Source organism: Seriola lalandi, unplaced genomic scaffold (assembly GCF_002814215.2).
Source record: "Seriola lalandi dorsalis isolate HSWRI2012SDOR001 ecotype SW California unplaced genomic scaffold, Sedor1 jcf7180002054144, whole genome shotgun sequence".
NCBI lineage: Eukaryota > Metazoa > Chordata > Actinopteri > Carangiformes > Carangidae > Seriola > Seriola lalandi.
In genome coordinates, this window is record NW_019524697.1 from 124867 (window position 1) to 147687 (window position 22821).

At 39.3% G+C, this 22821-nt stretch overlaps 3 protein-coding genes across 3 annotated transcripts; 2 read left to right on the forward strand and 1 right to left on the reverse strand.

Annotated features, from left to right (window-relative positions):
- The first annotated feature begins 2342 nt into the window (after positions 1-2342).
- LOC111653088 (olfactory receptor 52E8-like) lies at positions 2343-3311 on the forward strand. Its single transcript, XM_023403549.1, has one exon. It carries the CDS (start codon positions 2343-2345, stop codon positions 3309-3311), a length of 969 nt encoding a protein of 322 aa, XP_023259317.1.
- Positions 3312-4875: 1564 nt separating this feature from the next.
- LOC111653105 (olfactory receptor 52E8-like) lies at positions 4876-6378 on the forward strand. The gene has a single exon (XM_023403571.2). It carries the CDS (start codon positions 4967-4969, stop codon positions 5924-5926), a length of 960 nt encoding a protein of 319 aa, XP_023259339.1. The 5' UTR covers positions 4876-4966; the 3' UTR covers positions 5927-6378.
- A 40-nt stretch (positions 6379-6418) lies between these two features.
- Positions 6419-20955, reverse strand: LOC111653089 (protocadherin Fat 4). Its single transcript, XM_087173268.1, has 16 exons — positions 20867-20955; positions 20433-20673; positions 19827-20168; positions 17979-18892; positions 17701-17875; positions 17388-17568; positions 16928-17178; positions 12507-16838; positions 12317-12418; positions 11523-11824; positions 11326-11411; positions 11043-11222; positions 10763-10890; positions 10007-10224; positions 9667-9925; positions 6419-9051 (listed from the first exon to the last, which is right to left on the reverse strand). The coding sequence occupies exons 1-16, from the start codon at positions 20921-20923 to the stop codon at positions 7649-7651; spliced, it is 9171 nt and encodes a 3056-aa protein (XP_087029394.1). The 5' UTR covers positions 20924-20955; the 3' UTR covers positions 6419-7648.
- Between the last annotated feature and the right edge of the window lie 1866 nt (positions 20956-22821).

Sequence of the window (22821 nt, forward strand, 5' to 3'; positions counted from 1 at the left end):
AATGCAATTTTCAGTATGTGGTCAATTATTTGATGCTTGTACTTGTTTGATAATTTCCTGAAACCAAATGACCCAGACATGCGCGGTCTGGCATCAGTCACAAGACATTAAATAACTTCATTGTAAGGACACGCAGAGTTATGGACCCAAAATTGACGATTTGTTACTCTTGCAACCATCAAACTATCAAACTGATAGTAAAACAGACACAAAGGACCATTCTCTCACAAACAGACCATGCTTTTAGCATGTCAGAGATCCACAACCAGGTCAAAGTGTCATCAAATCTCATTCGTAGACCTAGTATCATTAGCTGTATAGCCATACTGTAAATAGCCATAACATATTCCCTCCCACCATTGCCAACTCATCACACAGTTCATTTCGTTATTATATTCATCTTGATGATTATTATACATTGCATTTACTCTGTAGATAGTCTAGTTAATAAACCTCTTTATTTACACTCAGTCGTTGTCCTGTTGTGTTCTTCTGAAGTAGAGACTGGATATCCATTGTCACCGAAGTCATGGCTTCTGATATGAGATTGATCACATTAATCAATTAATTAATTCATTGTTGTCCTCCCTTAGGACTGGTGTCCCCTTTCTAATTCTAAATTGTGGTATTCACACTACAGTGGTGCACGTGGCACTCACCCACAAAAGGCATTTCTCATATCAAACGACCTTTTTTGCTTCCTCCACTGACACAAAATCTTGTTTTGATTCTACCAGTAGGGGTATACATTTGAAAACCTCTGACTTTGGCATATCTGACATGGGGGCTTTGTGCATTTTTTTTGAAGCATTTAAACAAATGCAATAATTTAACAGAGAAAACTAGAATTACCGCCTCGTGGTTAAATGCCTCCGCCAACCAAGGAAATATGGCCACAATCTCCCCTTCCCGAGTTGCAGCATTGAATAATTAGTGTTTTTGCATATTAACCAGTTCAATGTTTGTGCCAAATTTGAAGAAATTCCCTCACGGTGTTAGAGATATCATGTTCACGAGAATGAGACGTATGGACAACCAGAAAACATAATGCCTCTGGCCCTGGCTGTCACCAGCGCAGAGGCAAAAAAAAAACCCCACAGTCATTGCAGTCATTTTAATATGCTATGTTCAGGGTCAAACATAACACCTATGGTTTTTAGGCATAACATTTGAAGTTTAGTCAGCTAACAACTAAACGTGACTGATATATGTTCATGGCTAATATTGAGAATCTCAGCAATATCTGAGTTCAGTGGGAGCAGAGTCAGTGCCCCCAGCTTTCTGAAATAACTGATTTACTGGGAGGTGAGAGGTAAACCTAAAGGAAGGATTACACACATTTGTTAAGGTTTTGCCACAACAGTGCCACAGTATTGCTTCTTTATGGAATTGTCTTTTGAAGATTCTATAACCACACCGAATGTAGCTCAAGGGGTTAAGTAAGCCTTTTTAAATCTATTTTGTTCCTTTTTATGTTGATATAAATTGTTTTAATCTTTATACATGTCAGTGAATTGTAAGGAAGACGATACGGTGACGCTATTTGGGCACTGCAGAAATTCATTTGAGAGTAAAATCCTTTGAGAATATGCATGGTCAAATATTGAGAAGAGCAGATATTAGCCGTCACCCAGGCACGGTACTCATCTTTTAGTTACTAGCCGGCAATCTGAAAGGTAAGACTCTTACTTAGATTCTAAATGGAAAATACAAAAACCATATTGTATAACTATATTATATGTATTTGTTTCCTTTTATATGTTGTATCTTTGTAAGATAATCCACAGGTTGAAATAATAACATCTTCAAGCTTTTGTAAAAAACCTGTGAGGAAAGTAGTACAATTGACAATGACAAATGATTGTTACCAAGGCAGTTTTGGTTCTAATAAATTCTAGTCAGGTAGAAAGAGATGAGTGAAGAATGTAATATACAATTACCTTTTTGGCTGCAATTATTGTCTCAACTGTTTTAATGAGTACTAATTATTATTTCTCAAGTAATCGCTTAATAATTTACTCTAATAAATGTCAAACATAATGGAAAATGCCAGACACAAATTACCTGAGGCCAAAGCAATGTGTCAAAAGTTCTAAGTATGTCTGAAAAACTGAAGTGTATACAAAATTATAATCCTGTGAAACGGAAAAGGGAGCAAATCTTCACATCAGAGAAGCTTGAATTTGCAAATATTTTGTGTTTTGTGAGACTAATAATTTCCATGGATGTTCTTACTGTTTGGTCATGTTAAATATTACATTTGCTATGTGACATGTAATGAATTTCGACTTATACCTTACATTGATTTCTTTGTCTTGGTGCTGATTGTGAATTAGGTGATAATGATCCACACCAATGTGACAAGGATGAGAAGCTTCTTCATCCTCGGTTTCCCTGGACTTTCACCACAGTATTATGGGCCTGTGTCGGCTTTGCTTTTTGTCATCTACCTAGCTATTGCAATAGGGAACATTTTCATTTTATCATTTGTTTTCTGTGAGAAGTCACTGCAAAAACCAACATATCTGGTCTTTTGTCACTTGGCAGTGAACGACTTAACATTTGGCACTGTGACTCTCCCAAAGATCATATCAAAATACTGGTTTGGTGATACCACTATTTCATTTTATGGCTGTTTTACACAGATGTTCTTTGTCCACTATTTAGGATCAGTAACTTCTTTTATCTTGTTGGTAATGGCTCTTGATCGATTTATTGCCATCTGTATTCCACTGCGTTATCCTGTCCTAATCACGAACAACATCATATCTGTGCTCTGTGGGTTTGCTTGGTTCATACCTGTGTCTTTGATGGTGACTATTGTACTGCATGCCCTCACTTTACCTTTCTGTAAATCAAATGTCATTTCTCAATGCTACTGTGACCACATTTCTATAACAAGTCAGGCATGCGGTGAGGATGTTAAAATTGTACAGGTCACTACTCTCTGTATGGCCATGTTTTGTCTTTTGCTTCCCCTTGCATTCATCTTATTTTCCTACTTTTCCATCATAGTGGTTATTTTGAAAATGTCTAATGCTGCCGGCCGAAAAAAGACCTTATCAACTTGTACCCCACAAATTTTTATCACTTGTCTTTTTTACCTGCCCAGATGTTTTGTTTATGTTGCTAACACTGTTGGATTTTCTTTCAGTTTAGATGTTCGCATTTTATTGATATTGTTGTACAGTCTTTTTCCTGCTGCTGTTAATCCAATCATATATTGTTTTAAGACTCAGGATATCAAGCAGACTTTGATGAAGAAGGTGAAAACAAAAAAGATTGGAATAGAGATTAAATTTTCAGTCTAATAACATACCTCAGCCAACTACTCAGAAAGCTTGGTTTGATTTGCAAGAAATGTGATTGTACAACAGAAACAGATTTTTAAAGTTTGCACAAGATGCACATTCTGTTTTTGTATGTACTCCAGCTACACAGTGTGGCAATTAGTTGTGACAATTTACTTAATTGCAAATTTGTTTTTTAAAAATATATCCCAGACTAAATTAAATAATAGCTCCCCTCAATCTTGTGGTTTTAGTTGTTATTTTTCTCTAAATAAAGTGATTAAATTTCAGGGCTTATCTGTGATGAAGTGGTGAGCTGTGGAGTTGATCCAGTTGCTGGTCAGATGCTCCTCTGCTTCAGTCCACTTTTCTTTTCTTTTCTTCAGTTATGAAATGAAACACCCACACAACACAGAGCAACATTAACTATCTCTCAAAAATACAAATAAAATCTGAGTAGTTAAAAAGTATTGCATTACATTTGGATAAATTAGCTGCTGCACCTGTAAAACCCTCCATTTCATTGCTCCAATTGTTTTTCTTGCCAGAATAAAACACTGTGAAAAGCGCTATATAAATGAAAAGGGTTAAGTACTCTTTCCAGGGGATTGTCTCAGTACATTCTGAATCATCCAAACGCTACATTAAACTAGCATGACATTGCTAATATTTAGCTAGCGTTAGCGTTGACAATATTAACCACAGAAAATAAAAAACAGACATGAAATCATCAGTAGAAGCTCTACCTGCTACTCCTTGTAGCATGTTCTAGATGACTTTTGTTAGGAACATTAAACTTTCAACCTGTGACTCCACAACTGTCTTACCTTCATCTGTCTTAGATGCAGACGCCGCACCGGCTGCGGGGTCGTACGTAAACGTCGCCGCCATATTGGATCGGATAAGACAGAATGCAATCAAATACAAGTGAGGGGCTGCTGTTTGTCTGGATAAACTTTTTCAGCCGATTTACCAGATGCAGACTGCAGATGCTTTCATTGATGAAAAGACTGTTAAAAGCCGTAACTGGGGTGGCGATACATCTCTCCCAGGAAATGTTTTCTTTTGTAAATTACTTGTATATAAGTAGACATGTTTACATTAAAGTAACAATGAAACTTGAACTAATCTGAAAGGAGTCAAATTAATATGTCAGAGAGACACCAATTAAGGAAATAACAAAAAAGGTCAAATTCTGTAAAGGTTTTTAAAGGAAATTTTGTGAATCAATTGTAAAATTATTGATTTGCCATTTAAATGAGGAATAAGATCATCAGAGGTTTTGTGTAGACTGCTGATAATGCCTTAATGTAATCAATTTTATTTTGTGTTGCAACTGATAAAATAATGTAGTGACATTCTGTATGCTCCATAGTATACTGTAGTGTATATTTGCCATGGCTGTAAGGCACTGACAGGATACTAAATACTATTTTATTGAAGGCGTCATCTGTCATGTTGAAGTAGTGGAGTGCTTTTGGGAAATGCAATCCATTTGGGACGTACTTGTTTACATAAAATGTAGTATCAGACAAGATCCTGAGCATTATGTGTCCTGAGATGTTGCAGGACACTTATGGAACCACTGTAAGTATATTGTCAACACTTCTGTCTTATCCTCTATTTTTCTCAACTCAGCCTAATAACTACTGTTTCTATCGTGAATTCAAGTGAATATGTTCTACACAAATGTAACAAGGATAAAAGATTTCTTCATCGTTGGATTTCCTGGACTTTTACCAGAGCATTATGGTCCTGTGTCGGCCCTGCTTTTTGTACTCTTCTTGGCCATAGCTGTGGGAAATATTTTCATTTTAGCGTTTGTTAAATATGAACAGTCTCTTCACAAACCCACCTATCTGATCTTTTGCCACCTTTCATTATGTGACTTTGTGTTTGGGTGTGTTACCCTTCCAAAGATTATACTAAAATATTGGCTTGATGAAAGCATTATTTCATTTTATGGTTGCTTTGCACAAATGTATTTTGTTCATTTTTTAGGGGCAACTCATTCTTTCATCCTGATGGTGATGGCCCTTGACCGTTTTATTGCAGTTTGTGTTCCACTGCGTTACACAGCTCTGTTCACAAACACCACAGTGTCTGTGCTTTGTGGAATATCATGGTTTATGCCAATAACATGGATGGTGGGTATAGTTTTAGATGCTCTTGCATTGCCTTTTTGTAATTCAAATATAATTTTACATTGCTATTGTGACCATTTATCAATAACTGGACTTGGATGTGAGAATGTACGAAGAGTTCAGCTAGTTGGACTTGGTCTTGCCATGTTCAGTTTGTTGGTGCCTCTGGGTTTTATTATATTCTCTTATTTTGTCGTCATTGTTGCTGTAATTCGTATGTCCAGCTCTGAAGGCCGCCTCAGGACTATGTCTACCTGCATGCCACAGCTCCTTATCACGTTTCTGTATTATATGCCGCGGTGCTTTGTGTACCTGGCAAATAATGTAGGTTTCACTTTCAGTGCTCCAGTTCGCATTGTTGTTGTGATGCTGTACAGTCTTTTACCTGCTGCTGTCAACCCGATAATATATTGTTTCAAAACCAAGGACATCAAAGAATGCTTGAAGAAGAAATTCTTCACTAGGAAAATTAAGATTAGCACAAAAAATTGATCAAATACAATCCAGCAGTGTACAGTTAAATAACATAGATTGACATTGGGCAATTAAGGAAGTGATCTGTTGTTTTATTTTACTGTTCTAAGTGTACCACTTCCCCTGAGTTTTAGAATAAATTTTAAGACATTGCTTCTAACTTTTAAAGCTGCACATCAAGCTCCTAATTACAATTTATAAAACCCTAGCATGCTGAGACCCACAAGCAGGGCTTTCCTCATTGTTCCGAGGGATGACTAAGCATTTAGTTTTGGGTCTCTCGCTCTGGATTAAAAAACACTTCAGCACTTCATTTTGACAGCCTGTTGTAACAAATTTGTACTCTGCTCTTAATGTTATATTTCATTATTTTATTCTGTTTTCTTCTATTGTATTTTCTTGTCATGTTATATCATATTTTTTTAGCACAACTTTATTGTTTCTTATTGAGTTATACTAATGTCTTATTGTAAAATATTGTGTAACATCGTGTAAAAAAAAGTGCATAAATCAAATTTATTATAATTTATTATTAGAAATACATGTACAATTACGTTTGTAATTTTTAATAAAACATATGTCTGTATTAGAAACAGGTCTCTCTCTCTCACAGACACACACTTGAGAGGCAAAAACTCCTGCATACTACAAAATAGAAAAGGCAAATATACATCGTGACCTGGCCTGTTTAGTGCAGACAAGTTCAGACTCCACAAGCATAAATGTTAGCTGTTCTAGTGGAAGTGTTCAGTGTCAGAGAAATTCTGTTCAATAAATGAACTGTTACACTATGTGTATTTATCCTCCAAATAAATCAATTATTGTTGTCGTAAGATGAATTAAAAACACATGCAAAACCATATGAGAAGTATGAAAACTTTTACTTTTAAATAAAGTGAAATAGAAACAATTACAAAGTGACTGAGTGAAGCAAGAGCCGTCTCTAACTCTGCTGTTGTCCTGTTATGTGTATTCTGTGTGGAAATAATTAACTAAATTTAAAAAAAAATGATTACATAGCATTTTGAAAACTGATATATTCCCATAGATATGTGTCATTTGCATATTCAATTAAGCTATTTACATTTATATGAATATACAGAGTAAAACTGAGACAGGATAACATCCATCAAAGTGTTGAGTAGAATCCTCTGATGGTTGTATACTGATTCAGTCAAAGATGAAATCAGCCTTTTTCTTTCATCTTGAATCTGCCTATAGTTCTTGAAATACACAATGAAATACATGCTTAAATATACTGTACTTCCCCTAATTAAACATTTTTTTTTAATTTTTTAATTTATTTTTGAGGGCAATTATGAAACCTCTTAACTACTCAATATGTGATAAATACACAAAATATACAATCTTTATATAATCTATACAGTTGATTAGACCACCTCTGAATGTAACCTTGAATTTGTCCACTAGATAGAGCCAAACCATCAGAATTAAAATAAAGTGGAGCCTGAGATGAATGTCCACTTATACTTTCAATTTTAAATCAAAAGACATAGGCTGTGGTGGTGATGGGTTTTGACAGTACTTGAAACTATTATGTTTCATTAATTTTAACACAGTACAGGATATCAGACACCCAGTGAGTAAGATCCAGATCCAGAGTTCTGCTTTAAGTGAAAACATATTTCATTGCTTGTTTAGAACTAAAACTTCAGACTTCCATTAATTTGCAGTATTAGTGAATTTTGATATATTACAGCAACACCTTTATAATGACACTCAAATAATTTCCTCTGTGTCACTTTGCATGTCATAGCTCTGACTGGGTTCCATGGGTAGACATGCAATATCCTCAAATACGGGAACATAACTGCTATAAGGTAGATGCATATTTAAAATATTTTCCCATCGCTCAAACATCCTTGAGGGAGTACTGTCATCTTTATGCTGACCTGCAGCAGAGTGACAGTTGTGTTTGAATAATGTGCTCACAGGCAAAATGTCTTGTTGTCTGAAGCTGCGTGCAAAGAGGCTTGACTGGTAATGTCCATTTTCCCTGGTGCTGATGACAGAAACCTGTCTACACTCCGACTCGGAGCAGGTGAATGTGCTGTCTGTTTCACTGTCAAATGAGACATCCTCCATCGTGGTGGACTTGGTGGGTCCACACCTCAGGGATGCTTGATGTGACATTGTTTGCTCCAGAGGAGCATTTATTTTACTAATTTCTTCAAAGGTGAGGCATTGCACAGGTTCCAGGAGCTCTGGTTGTGGGATCTTCTTTGTGTAACAAGGTGGTGTATTCTGTGGCTGCTCTGACAGTTGCTTGTTTAGGGAGGCCACATGTTGAGGTTTTGTTGGACTCTTTGCCTTCACTTCGCTGGAGCATTCCTTCTTAAATCTTGTGAGTAGCATCTTCAAATCTCCCCACCGTTTAGGATCAGCTTTCGCACACTTTGTGCTGTACCAATGCTTGTGCCAGCTGAGCTCGAGGGAGGTGTCTGAATGAAACGCACTAGAGATGCTGCCGATTTCATAATACTCCAGCTCACTGTTGGGCTCCGGCTGCACACTTGACAGACTGGCATCACAGTAAAACTCCACACTTGACCTCTGCAGATCAGCAGTCACTGGGTCATGTTGTTTCTCTTTTTCTGCAGGTGCAGCATCCGTGAGCGTCATGTTGTCATCAAAACAAAAAGTTACATTGTCTGTCCCTCGCTCTGTCTTCTGTGGCAAACTATCAGGCTGACACTTTGCGTTCTGCCGCCTCACTCTGTAAAGGGCGAGAAACATTCCTATAATAACCAGGATAGAGATTAGAGGAAGAATCACAGCTATGAGCCACAGAGGCACACTGCCCTCTGCCTCAGAGCACTGATCACGGCTTTCTGTTGTAGAGATGCAGATATCGCAGGCGTGGTCGGAGACATTATGCAAACAGATGCAGGACCTGTTCTGCACAGCGGGTCCACACCTCCACCGGGTTTGACACTGTCCAGAGAGACAACTCCTCCTGACAGTGTCCTCATCAGAGCAGGGGGAGGGCAGACAGACACCTGGAGAGATGCAGCTGGACTGGAGAAGAGTGGGGCTCGGCCAGATGTCCACCGTCACACTGTGTCCGCTGACAGGCAGAGTGTAACCGGTCACATTGAAATACTGAACACATCCACTGAACCCTGTCAAAAAAAGCATGAACAGAGTCATCAGTGGTACTCAAAGTGCTAAAAATGCAAGGTGACCACTTCATGTAAAAACAATGGTTGCATCTAGAGTCATTTACTTAAAAACCTTGCTCCTCATTTAAGTAATTCTGCTTACACTTTATTATACATGTAAAGGGAAAGGGTTGAATAGAACACAAACTCAATAATCTATTCCTACACCAAACAAAGAGACAACCTAACCTGATAAAAACCTCCTGTATGAAGTGAAGTAATAAAACAATGTGTTGCCATGTAAGATGCACAGGCGAAATATGACAGCAGCAGGCAAGACGCAACAAGAAACCTTTCAGTATTTTGCCTCTTTAATGCCTCTTGCTAAGAATATTTACATCTACATCTAAAGAACAACACAACAAAGATGATCTTTTCTTTTAGATTTTATTTATCTTTTCACATGTTCTGTAATATGACGATTAACAGTGCTTGTACAGAAATTATGGGTCCAAGATTTATTCATTGTCAGTAGAAAAAGAGTGTATTGTTATGATCATTATGACTTGGCAACTATCTAAAAGAAAAACTCTTAAGCAGATATGATCAGGTAGCAAGAATTCTTTTAAATCTCACCTGACTGTTGGAGCTTTGAGTCGCCTGTCAGAGCCGCACCAAGAATAATCTTTTCCACACTAACAGGAGTGAGATCCATTATTCGGTCGGTGATGTTCAAGACTGGTTTTCCATCCAGAGTCAGAAAAGTGATCTGTCCATTGCTGAACAAGGATAGGACATGCCAGACCCGGTCAGCCACTGTAGAGTCCACAGTGAACTCTGACAGGTGTCCGGACAGCGTGTCTTTGGACAGGAACACAGGTTTTCTGTCTTTTATCTGAATGACACAGAAAAAACTGTTTTATGCTACGAATAAAAATACAAGATGAGTAGATATCTAAATGAGATTCATACCTACCTTCAGCATGATATATCCTGTCTGTCCAGTAACAAACATTAATGCTCCATTGTGTTTGGTCTTGAACTTGATGTTAATCACTGTTTGGTGTCTGTTGTTCCCCTCTTTCTCATCATCCAGCGAGTCTTTTAGCAGGTAGTCTCTCTTGAATCTCTCCTTTATGACATACTCAATATAGTCGTTCCCATCAAGTCTCAATACAAATTCTTCTGATGATTCTGTTAAATGAAAGGAGTAAATCTTTATCTTTCACTCATGATTCAAAAATAAATACTCAAAATAAAACTCAATTCTATGAAAAAAATATATATACTACTAATACTGTATGTGTTTAGATTCTCATCCATTATGTAATACAATCAGGGAGGCATCTGATTAGTCTCAGATTTATTCTACACATGAAAACGACCCCAAACACACAGCCAGATTCATAAAGAGCTGTCTTTAGCCACAAGAGGAACAATGAGTCCTACAGATTTTGTGATCTCAGCATCAGTCTGGCATTACACGAAGAGACAGAAGACACTGAGACAGCCGAACCCCACAGAAGCACTGTGGAAAGTTCTCCAAGATGAGTAGAACGACCTACCTGACAAGTACTCTTAAAAACCGCGCAAGCATACTGAGGAGAATTGGTGCTGTTTTAAAGGCATAACATGGTCACACCAAATACTGCACTTTGTATGAAGTTAATTGACAAAACTTCAGTTTTACATATATACAACTACATATACTTCTTTTCTTCTTCTTTCGTACCTTCGGCACAGTCGCTTCCAAAAAAAGGACTCTTGCACTCACAGAGATGGTCAGACCACAGGTCGTGGCATACACCACCATTCTTACATGGGTCGCTGTGACATGGGGAAACTGCTGTTCGAGGACACCTTTATAAAAGAAATATAGATACAAGACATGTTACTGAAATCTACACATAAACGAAAACAAAAGAGGTATATTTTCTGTGTTAAATGAATACTAAGGACTGAGCTGTTTGTATATTTAGAGCATCTACATGTTTTAAGTGTTATAAGCTTACCTATCAAGAATGTTATATGTCACAAGGGCCATAGACTGTGTCAGCTGGATGCCATTAACATGAATGTTTCGGATACATCCGACAAAGTCATGGGTTTTTATCTGAGCAGGATGCAGTAGAATAAATTCAATAGTCCTCAATCCTCCAAATGTGATATTACTGTTGCCAACATCTAGGCTCCTGAGTGTGCATAAAGACATAGAGAGGCCATCAATAAATATTACACATACTAAAAGCAGAAACTGTGAATTATGGAAAAGCAGCAATGATATTTCACTGCTACCTCTCTGAGCCACTGCCATCACTCTGTGAAAAGCAAAATCCATTGTTCTCAACATCTGTGCAGTTGTCCACATGTAAAGAACCCATCTGTTAAATGCAAATAGCACTTCATCAGTCTTCAGACTCACTTCTCCAAATTCTAACTTAAAAATACCGTCTCATTAACCTTGTGTATGTGCCGACATATTTAAAACTCACATTACCAATCCTCCTGGCAGTGACAATGTGAAAATATCCATCTGCCACTTGTTTGTTTGTCTGCAGCCTCACAGGTCCTGAGCCCAGGTCATAAGAGAGATGTATGGCCCCGTCCAGTATCTCCAGTGCAAGGAACTCCCTGCTGGACGATCCTCCAGGGCTGTAGAGGAGCAAGGAATTTCTCTGCACTGTCGCAAACTCTAGAGAGATTAAATTAGCCCTGCGGTCTAATGGGGGAAACTCCATGAAGGACAGCTCCTCAAAGCCGAAACTGTGCTCCTCACAGTGGACGCCACTGACTCCTAAAACAGAGACAAAACTCTTAGTACAGTTTAATAAATGAAATGTTTTCAGTTGTAGCTTGGAAGAGTCTATTTTATGGAATGAATACATTTATTCACTTTCTTGAAAGTTAAACAAGAAGATCAAAACCATTTTGACTTCTGTCAATTAAATACAAGGCTACAGCCAGTAGCCGGTTAGCTAAGCTGGCTCTATAATGGCAAATTGTCACTTTGATTTTTGTATGGATTAAACAAATCACATTTAATTCAATGAGCCTGGCAGGGGCATTGTTATTAGCTCTGAGCAGTACTAGGCTAATTGTTTCCCTGTTTCCAGTCTTTATACTAATCTAAGCTAAGTGGCTGCTTGCTGTAGCCTTATGTTAAATGGACAGATATTAGAGTGGTATTAATCTTCTCATCTAAAGTTCTGTAACAGAGCAAATAAATGACCCCCCTCCCCCCCAAAAAAGAAGAAAAGTAAAACATAATTTTATACATTATTCTTACCAAAGGGACAAAGACAAGAGAATCCAGTCTGTGAACTAATGCAGCTGCCGTGGATACAGGGTGTGGAGCTACAGTGGTCTATGAACTGCTCACACATTTCTCCTGGAAAAAGCAAAGCTCTGACTTTAAAGAGATTCTGGCTTCTATTCATGTAGTATAATTAGATTTTTTTTAATATACCAAAGTCTACCTTCATATCCAGGCACACAGTGACAGTAATATCCATCCTGTGCGGGAAGACATGTCCCTCCATTTTGGCACTTCACCTTCAGACATTCATCTACATCAATAGAGCAGATAGAGCCAGAAAAGCTGCTCTGACAATGACAGTAGAAACTTCCTGCAGTATTCACACATGTGCCTTTATTCTTACAGGGATTCACCTCACATTCATCAATGTCATCTTCACACAGTGTCCCGGTGAAGCCGGCTGGACAGGTACAATTAAAAACCTCTTTCTGCGGTGACACAAAGATGACAAGCAGGCTCTCCAGCACAGCAACGTCCTGGCCGATGTAAATGTTTTTGTTGCACACTGCCCCGTTCTGACAAGGGCTGGTGAGACAGGGATCGCTGGTGATGTGAGATATCATCACATTGGTCTGAGACTCCAGTAATTTCTTATGTCCTGCAGAGATGCCACTCGCCACTTCTCTGCTGAGATATTCACCATTGTAATTTTTGACTGCAGCCAACAGAAGGATTTCACTACCAATAAGTTTGATTCCAAATACATGAGTCTTAGAGGCTTGTAGGTTAAACAGACTGTCCAGAGCTTTCACAAACCTCAAATACTTATTAGACAAGAACTCTTCCATTGAGGATGATGACATATAGAATAATATACAACTGTCTATAGAAGCATTTGTAAAACCTTTGTAGTTTACATAGATGCTGTTGTTGACTGGGAAGTGAAGCTGGTCCGTAGCTTCGATGGTGATATTGAATGTAGCCTCGCCTTGGAAAGGAGACGACCACAGCTCACATGTGCCATTAGGTATCGTGAACATGTTCAGTGGCCCGCTTTTGATCCCACAGATAAATGTATCAGACTCATCCTGATCCTCAGGGTGGACGTTACCAATCATGCCACCTTGGAAAGAACTGCCAAAATATTTGACCTCGATGAAGATATTTCTGGGCAGTGAAGGGTTATCGTTTTCGTCCACAATCCTGATGTGGAATATTGTTGTTGATGACAGCGCAGGAGTCCCTGCATCACTAACTGCCAACAGAACCCGATATGCAGAGATTTGTTCCCGATCAATGGGTCTTGTGGTGAATAAAACTCCATCAGGAGTCAGTGAAAAAGCGCTGCCTGTTGAAGGACTTACCAGCCAGTAGGTAAAAGGTCCCTGGTTTGGTGGCAAATCAGAGTCAGATGCATTTAATCTGGCTACTACGGTGCCTTGAGGCTGATTTTCCTTCAGCTGAGCCTCAGTTAATGTGAGTTCGGGGGTGTTGTCGTTAACATCAGCAATTGTCACAGTGACTTTAGTGGTCCCAGTGGCTGGTGGAGAGCCGTTATCAGTGGCTGTGACAGTCAGGTTATAAACTGCCCACAGTTCTCTGTCAAGTGGAGAATTTACTGAAATAACACCACTGGGTGGATCAATGGCAAAAGAGAAGTTTGTGTTTCCACTTTCAATGCTGAAAAAGAAACGATTCCAGTCCAAAATGGAGTCCTGATCCAGAGCGCTCACAGTTATCACAGATGTCCCAATCGGGCTGTCCTCTGTCACATTCGCCAAATAAAGTGCAGAGGTGAACATGGGTGCATCGTTTGTGTCGATCACACTGATGAGGACCAAAGTTTCATCTACATCCATGCCAGTAATGACCCCAGAGTTCTTTGCCAGAACTTTTAAAACTATGCGACTGTTGCCTTGTTTCCTCAGACTGCCAGTTGTGTATATTTCTCCAGAAAGTTTGTTGATTTCAAAGCCAATATATTTATTTTGGCCAAACATCAGGTAAAACACCTGACCTTCAGAGCCTTGGTCATAATCTGTGGCTGTTACTGCTCCAATGATAGTTCCAACAGTCACATTTTTATATACTGAAAAGTTAAACTCTCTTTTCCTGAATGTAGGTGTGAACTCGTTGATGTCTGCAATTTGGATGACGACATGAGCCAGAGTAAATAAATTATAACCGCCAGCGTTTGAAGCTTTGATGGTTACATCAAAGATCTGCTCTCGCTCATAATCAAACACATCCAAAGTAGTGATTGTGCCATTTCTTGAGTCAATAGCAAATTTATCCACATGACCAGCAATGATAGAGTAGGATATTTGTGCATTTATACCTGCATCAGCATCAGCAGCCTTGACATCTAAGACATTTGTTCCAATTTCAGAGTTTTCAGGGACTGATGTGAGATATTCAGAGTATGAAAAGACTGGAGGATTGTCATTCACATCCATAACAACCACTGTAACATTTAACATGCTTTTTCTAGAGACCCAGCCACCATCCGCGGCTTTGATTTGAAGCTGATGAATAACTTCTTCTTCAAAGTCAAGCTCTCTGATTAGTGTTAGAAGCCCAGAGGCTTCTCCTACAGAGAATGGTAAATATTGATTTTCTGGGGTAATGCAGTACATGATGGCACCATTGGGACCGTAATCCCTATCTTCTGCTTGAATTCTCCCAATTACCGATCCTACCGGCAAGTCCTCAGGGACAGAGAAAGTGACAGCTGGCTCTCTAAAGCTTGGTGAAAATTGATTCCTCCCAGTAATTTCAAAAGTGATTTCAGTCTGCGATGATAAAGGTGGGGTGCCCTGATCTTTTGCCACAACTATTAAAGTGAGAAAGGAATTTAGGTTCTCTGTCAAACTTTGCTTTAACTTTACTTTGCCATTGTCAGGTTGGATCCAAAAGAAATCCGAAGCATTATCTTCATTTAAAACATACTCAATATTAGCACTGCTACTATTGACATCCAGATCTATTGCTGCAAACTGGATCACCTCAGTTCCTGTAGCCATGTCATATGGGATCGCAATGAGAGGCTGTAGAGGCAGAAACATCGGCGGGTAGTGATTATAAGGCTCTAATCTCACAGTGACAGTGGCGTTGCTATACAGGGGAACAGCGCCACAATCAAAAGCCATGACTGTAAATTGGTAGATTTCAAAAGCAGAATGATGCAACATCAATGGCTGCTTCGTATAGATTTGACCAAAGGTAGCGTTCACCCAAAACTCCTCATTTGGAGGCTCAATAACATATAAAATCTCACTGTTTTGCCCAACATCTGCATCTGTAGCAAGAACCTGCATAACAAACACCTCTTTATCTTTTGTCTCAGGGAGGACAGCGTTGTGAAAATGATCAGAAAATACTGGTTTATTATCGTTAACGTCTGTAATGACTATAGTGACGTCCGTGCTTATGATCCATACTGAATCATTTGCACTTACTTTCAGGACATAATGATCCTGCATCTCCCTGTCCAGAAGTCTTTCAACTGTGATGTAGCCAGTGGTAAAGTCAATATTAAATGGCATATCATCATTTTGGTCAATTATGGAGTAATTAATAACTGCATTTGGACCAGTATCATCATCAGTTGAGGTGACTTGTATAACTGTGTGTCCAACACCAGCGTCCTCGGGAACCTCTGTGAGAAAAATCTGTGAAAAACGAGGTATGTTGTCATTTCTGTCTAAAACAATGATGATAACAGTTGCTCGGTCTCTATGAAGAGGATTGGCTCCCTCTGCAGCTTCAACTATCAAGCTGAATTTAGGGATATTTTCTCTGTCTAAACTTGCAGTGGTGCTCAATAAACCATTTTCAGAGTCAATTGCGAAGAGATGATCAGTGTTTCCTTCTGTTATGTTGTACCGCACTGTGCCGTAACTGCCAGAGTCGGCATCAATGGCAAGAACATCACAAACCCAGGATGGCGGGGAATTCTCAAAAACCTCACACCTGTACTCGGCTTGAGTGAACTGAGGGAAGTTATCGTTAACATCGCTGATGTTTATATGAATTTCTGCAAATGATGAGAAAGGAGGCGAGCCAGAGTCTCTGGCTTCTACCAATAAAGTAAAATCCTTTTTGTTCTCATAATCCAGAGGGTTCTCCACTCTCAGTGCTCCACTTAATTGCTCCACATGAAACATGACTTCAAAGTTTCCGGAGGCGAGATAAAAAGAGATGGGTTCAGCTCTGACGCTCACAGCAGAGACCACAGCCACTAATGTTCCCACTGGCTCGTCCTCGGAGAGGGAATAACTTAGAACATCCACATTCATCTCTGGAAAGTCAGAGACGTTCTGAAACCTGATACTCATGGTGGTGCTGTCAAATTTAGGATTTTCTCCAGCATCTTCCACATGTATGTTGACAATGATATCTTCTGTTCTCCTGAGAGCACTTGAAGTGAACACGGTGCCACTGAATGGATTGATGGAAAACAGATCGGAGCTTTGTCCATATAATGAATACTGTAGTTCTGCGTTCATCTCACTGTCTTCGTCAGTTGCTCTTACTGCACAAACAACCGAGCCTGCAGGGAAAAAAAACACAGGACATCTCACTCATCAAGACAATGTTACCCAGAGTGAAATATAAAACGGTGGATGTAACATCTCTCACCTGGAGCCATTTCGGTGGGCACATAGGCCACATAGGGGCTGTTCGTAAACCGAGGCCAGTGGTCGTTAATATCGCCAATGACCACAGTGACAAGCACTGAGCTTGACAGGGGCTGAGTAGGATGCTTATCACTGCCAATCACTGTCAGCCTGTAGATGGCTACTGTCTCCCTGTCCAGGACATCAGTTGTAAACAGCTCTCCAGATGTTTCCTCAATAGCAATAGGTATATCAAGCTTCTCCATGAAATACCTGAGGGAAAAAATGCCATACTCTCTCAGCGTATAGCAATAAAATGTAAGTAAACTTATCGTATACAACATCCTGGAGGCTTCTGTCACACATGGCATAACAAGAAGTGAAATCAAAGACCACAGCCAAAAAGTGTCACTTCAACAGCAACATTATAATTCACCAGAGCACCTGTCAAATATCAATCTCAAATTTTAAGTACTTTTTACCTTATTTCCCCACTGACACCCTCGTCAATGTCAGATGCCATTATCATGGCAAACACTGTGCCTGTGGGACTGTCCTCTGACACTATGGTGTTGTAGTCTTCCTCAGTAAACTCTGGGCGATTATCGTTGATGTCATCCACTATGACTTGTACAGTAAGAGTACCTGTTAAAGGTGGCAATCCTTCAAACAACAAAGTGTCATTCATTGTCAAACAGTTTTAAGTGATCGTTCAAACGGGTAATAATCTCTGTAGGATGTGAACATACAGCATTTGATAAAAATGTCCTGCAATTTAACTTGGACTTAATTTACCTGAATCAACAGCAATAATGGTGACGATATATAGTGATTCCTTCTCTCTGTCCAGGCTGTGTAAGATCTGAAAAGTGCCATTGGGAGTGATGGAGAACAAACCATCACTATTTCCATTCTGTATGAAATAAGTAAGTTGGCTGTTGACCCCCAAATCTTTGTCCAAAGCTGAGAGCTGGTAAAAAAAAAGAAGAAGACCAAAACAATCTGGTAATTAATATCAAACATTCTGTAATCAATATTCACTGAACTCTTCCGTGAGAGAGACCTAGCAGCACCTGATGTGTTAGCTGAGCGGGATCCTCCTCATTCTCCATGACGTGTAAGATCAGTGTTTCTGGAGAAAACTGGGGTGCAGAGTCGTTGATATCCAACACTGTGACACTGAATGCAGCAGTAGTGGATCTGGGTTTGTCCCCTTGATCTACACCTGTTATGAATAAGGTGTAGTTTGACTCCCTCTCTCTGTCCAGTTTATCCATGACTGTGAGGACACCTCGAACCGTGTCCACCACAAACGGACTCGCCTGGGTCAGCAAGTACCGCACTTGTCCATTTGGCCCGATGTCTCGATCATGAGCCCGGACCAGGAACAAGCTGGTTCCTCTGGGGATGTCCTCTCTTACTGTCAGATTGTAGGTGCTTCGTGAGAACTCAGGGTCATGATCATTCGCATCTTCAACGTGCACCGTGAGATTCATAGTTGTTGCCATCCTGGGTGAGCCTCTATCAGTGGCTGTTATAGTAATAGTCAGAGTATCTACTTGCTCCCTATCTAATGTCCCCTCCAGGTATATTATTCCACTTCCGTTATCGATGCTGAACGTGCCTCCAGAAATGCTGTTTAAATAATACAAAACTTCCCCGTTGGATCCAGTGTCTTCATCCTCAGCATGTACAGTCATTACAGCAGAATGAAGTGCAGTGTCCTCTGGTACACTGACACTTTTGGCTGACACAAACAATGGAGCATTGTCATTGACATCAATAAGCGCCACGATAACATGTGCTGTGCTGGTCAGCTGTAAAGACACAGGATGGACACAGTCATTGGCTGTGACCGTCAGATTGTAGGAGGACTGTCTCTCTCTGTCTAACTCTTTGTTCAGGCACAAACTACCAACTGAGTTTATGAAGAACTCTGTCTCTTCATTTCCATCGACAACGGTCAGTTTCAACCCTCCATTGTCACCTGGCACAGAGGGAGAGATGAATGACATGGTTACAAATGACAGAGTGCCCTTCTCATAATGGCTTAGTGTATTTTTATATATAAATCAAGGAACAGAATATTGCACTTTACATTTGACATACTGATACTAAGACATGTTTACTGTCAAGTATACTAATAGTATACTTAAATCAGAGCATTCATTAGCAGTTAACAAAAGAGGCCAAGAAAAGAAGGATGTCACTTAAGTTTAATGAGCTTTTCAGGCAATATTTTCAGCAAGACTCAATCAAATAAATAAATAAATAAACATAGAGATAAATAAGATTCATGTCTCAGTTTCACTTGCCAAATGTTACATGAGCAGCCAAGAAATATGTGAATATTATTTCTGCCTTTTTACACTCGGAGGGACAAATTGGACGTGCAGTACGAATTGTCATGTAAAGGTCAATCCAATTATTGGGACACAATTTTTCATTGCAATAATTTTTTACTGCAATGTTAAAATGAAAGATGTGGATGAGGCTCATTGTGTGTATAATGTAAAAAAAAAAAAGAAATGCTGTGACATGTGGCTATAGCATCGTATTAACTTTGGCTGAACTGTGAAATGTGGATTTGACCCCCATTAATTGCATAGACCCATAAATCCCTCTCTGGAGGAACAGGTCTTATATGAAAAAAGGGATATAGGACAAATCATATATTTGTAGTACATGAGCAGTAAGTATAAGGTATGAATAGACTTCTTCAAGCAATTTGTGTACAGTAAAAATAATAAGTTTATTTCTTTTTTACAGCCTCAATTGGGGAATTCTCTCAATATTTTACATTTTGTTTAACAGTGCTTCTAAAACAACACACAGCCTTTCACAATCAGCCTGTACCAGATACAAGGCCTGTTTTTCAGTCATGGCCGTCGGAGGGAGTGGTTCCCAAGCAGCGCACTTACCCTCGTCTTTATCTGACACATTCAAGGACAGGAAGCAAGTGCCAACCCGTGTGTCTTCCAGCAACGATGCAGAAAAGGTATCCTGACTGAAAACAGGGGGGTTGTCGTTCACATTCAACACACTGAAGTACACCCTGACACTGGACACCGGCAAATCCCCCTGCTGCACCGCCACTGTGAGAATGTAGAATCTTTGTGCTTCGAAATCCAGGCTGCGGGATAATAGGAACTCCCCTGAGAGGGGGCTGAGGAGGAACAGGTTCTCTCCGTCATCCTCCTGCACTGAATATGCGATAGGCGTGTGACTCTCAAATGCTGTTTCCACTTTTCCCACAACTGTTCCTGTCAACACATTGGATGATGAATAATTACTGGGTGATGCACTGACTGTGGAGTGACAAGAAAATATTTGGCAACATTAATCAACACAGAAGGACCTTCAGCATCCTACAAATAGAAACGAGGATAGTACTGATCTTGAGTTACGAGTCAAATAAATAATATTTCAAAAACTATCATGTAATACTCAAATTAACTCTTGTCAGCAAACATTATGCATTTGTGCCTAATTTACATGAGGAAGGCCTCACTGCACAGTTGACTAACCTGGTGCTGTGTCTTCTTTCACTTCAAATGAATAAACAGTTTTGGAGGAAGCCATCTGTGTTCGCCATCTGTTGTGAGACTGTAAACTGACTGCGCCATGCTCGGGCACAGCATCAACAGATGTATAATACCAGGAGGGAAGCATATGCTGCCCTAAGACGGTATCTGCAAACTGCCTCACACTGCTCACATTCACTGTATTTCCAGATGAGGGTTCATGAGAGGATGCAGTGTTAAACACCTGCAAAGGGAACACAGAAAACAGAAAGAAATGGCTCTCAGTTTCCTGTTAGAGTGAAATATGTATAAATATGCCACTGTTGAAGCATCTAAATGCACTGTAACCTTAACAATGTCATTAAATTAGACAGAAATGGACATATCTGAACATAAATTGTAATTCACTCACTGCTGAGACACATGAACCAACTTACCAAAAAATGAAACATAAAAATTGTATACTTCCTCCTTTGTCCAGTGGAGTCCATCATAAAGTTTACTTCCAAAGTGCTTTGGTCATAATTGCACAATCATGTATGAGAATAAGATCCTCAGCAAAACAAAACAGAGATGGCATTAAAAAGTGAAGTCCTGGAAACTGCACAGCATTACCTCCACACAAGACCAACAAATGGAAAACTATAAAAGCTGTATCCATAGTGATTAGTCGACCTCCTCAGCTTGTAATCCTGACTGGCACGCCTCTTTGACATCACTCTATGCAAATCCTGCAGCAGAAAAAAAGTTCTTCTCACACTCCAAAATGCTGCACACTGAAAGTTTGTTGTTTTTTATACATATTTAAAAAGAAAACATGCCCCCATAATCTTTAAATAAATTATGCCACATGTCCTTAATCTCTTTATAGAATGTGCCCAATTTCTAGGAAGTAAAAAAAAGAGCAATAATAATACAACCTATTATTCTTTGCTGAATCAGTCTGTTTTATATTCTCTCCGTGGATTTTGCTATTGAGGTTCCTCAATGTAGAGATGAAATGGACTCTTTGAACAGTTGCCTGCAGTAAGGTAGCCTATCGGGAGGCTTTCTTGCTGCATGTCAGATGGAGGATTCATTCAGAGACTGAGAGGCAGTCATTCAATGAGTGAAAGGAGAGAAAAGAAAAAATAAACAAAAACTGTGGCCCTGAATCACAGGTCTCAAAAGAGAGTTGACATGTCACTGTAGCACAGTGTGTTAAAATTCAATTTACATGAAGAGATTGTTAGTGTACAATTAATTATAGTATATAACTAGCATTGCCAAAATATTTCAAATAAAAGTTTCTCTCTGTTATTAAAAATGAAATTACTGCTTCTTATGTGGTTAGATCCACGGTTAAGCAAATTTACTGTTACTTGCCTGTTTCTGTGTGAGACCCACTGAAAGGAGACCACTGTGACTTCATTCATATTTGCAAATGCTTTTTGAGAGGAGGTCCTTTGTGTGGCAAAGGGCAACACTGCTGAGAACAGTCTGATAAATAGACATGTGAACCCCCCTTTAAGTGATTGTGAGGCCACCGTGACTGCTAGGACTCCAATTACAGGCAAAGGGAAATCTATCGCAGCAAAGGATCACAAAGGGTTTCAACCTGGACTCACTGGGGAAGTGCTCACACAAAACACATAAAAGACTTTTATCTGGGCACTTTGGCGAAACTGAAATAAATGCACAACAAATTCTTTGGATGTGGTCAGTATAACTCAGCCAACGGTTGGGATTGATCCTCTTTTAGTCACCAAAATGTTTCCATTTCTATCAGCTATAGAAACAGGCAGGGGAAAGACTTTGATTTATGAGATTTAGGTGAGACTAGTGAACTGAAGCCCACTCCATGTTTTATTTCTCATTATATGGTGATTTAAGGGCTACTCTTTTTAGTCAAATGTGCTTACTCTATGATGACTTCTTCTAGATGAATGATAAGAAACTGGAGCTGTGTTATTCAGGGGAAGCCTTTGTGTGGCTGATTTTATTAGAGCTCAGGACAGAAGACAAAGTTCTTTGTGTACAATTAAATGTAGGCAAAGTTATGTAAAAGTCTCCCCACTGCAACAGTATTATTTTATTTTTTTTGTTCTTGTAAGTCCATATGGATGGATGCAATAAAAAACTTAACCACAGTTAAAACTTTTAACTACATACACTTTTAAAACTGACTTCATCACGGCGCCACCTTCTGGATTTAGCTTACTCAAACCACAGTACAATGATCAAACACAGCACTCTTGATGTTCAAAGCAATTTGGAGAAAATCCAAAAGCAGAACTGTGGAAGTTTTGCACAAGATGGGATACTAATCACAGCCTACACACAAACACACACTAATTTCCAAATAAATGCAATAATCCTGCAGGGCAGTTATTCATTAACTCTTTCCATATCA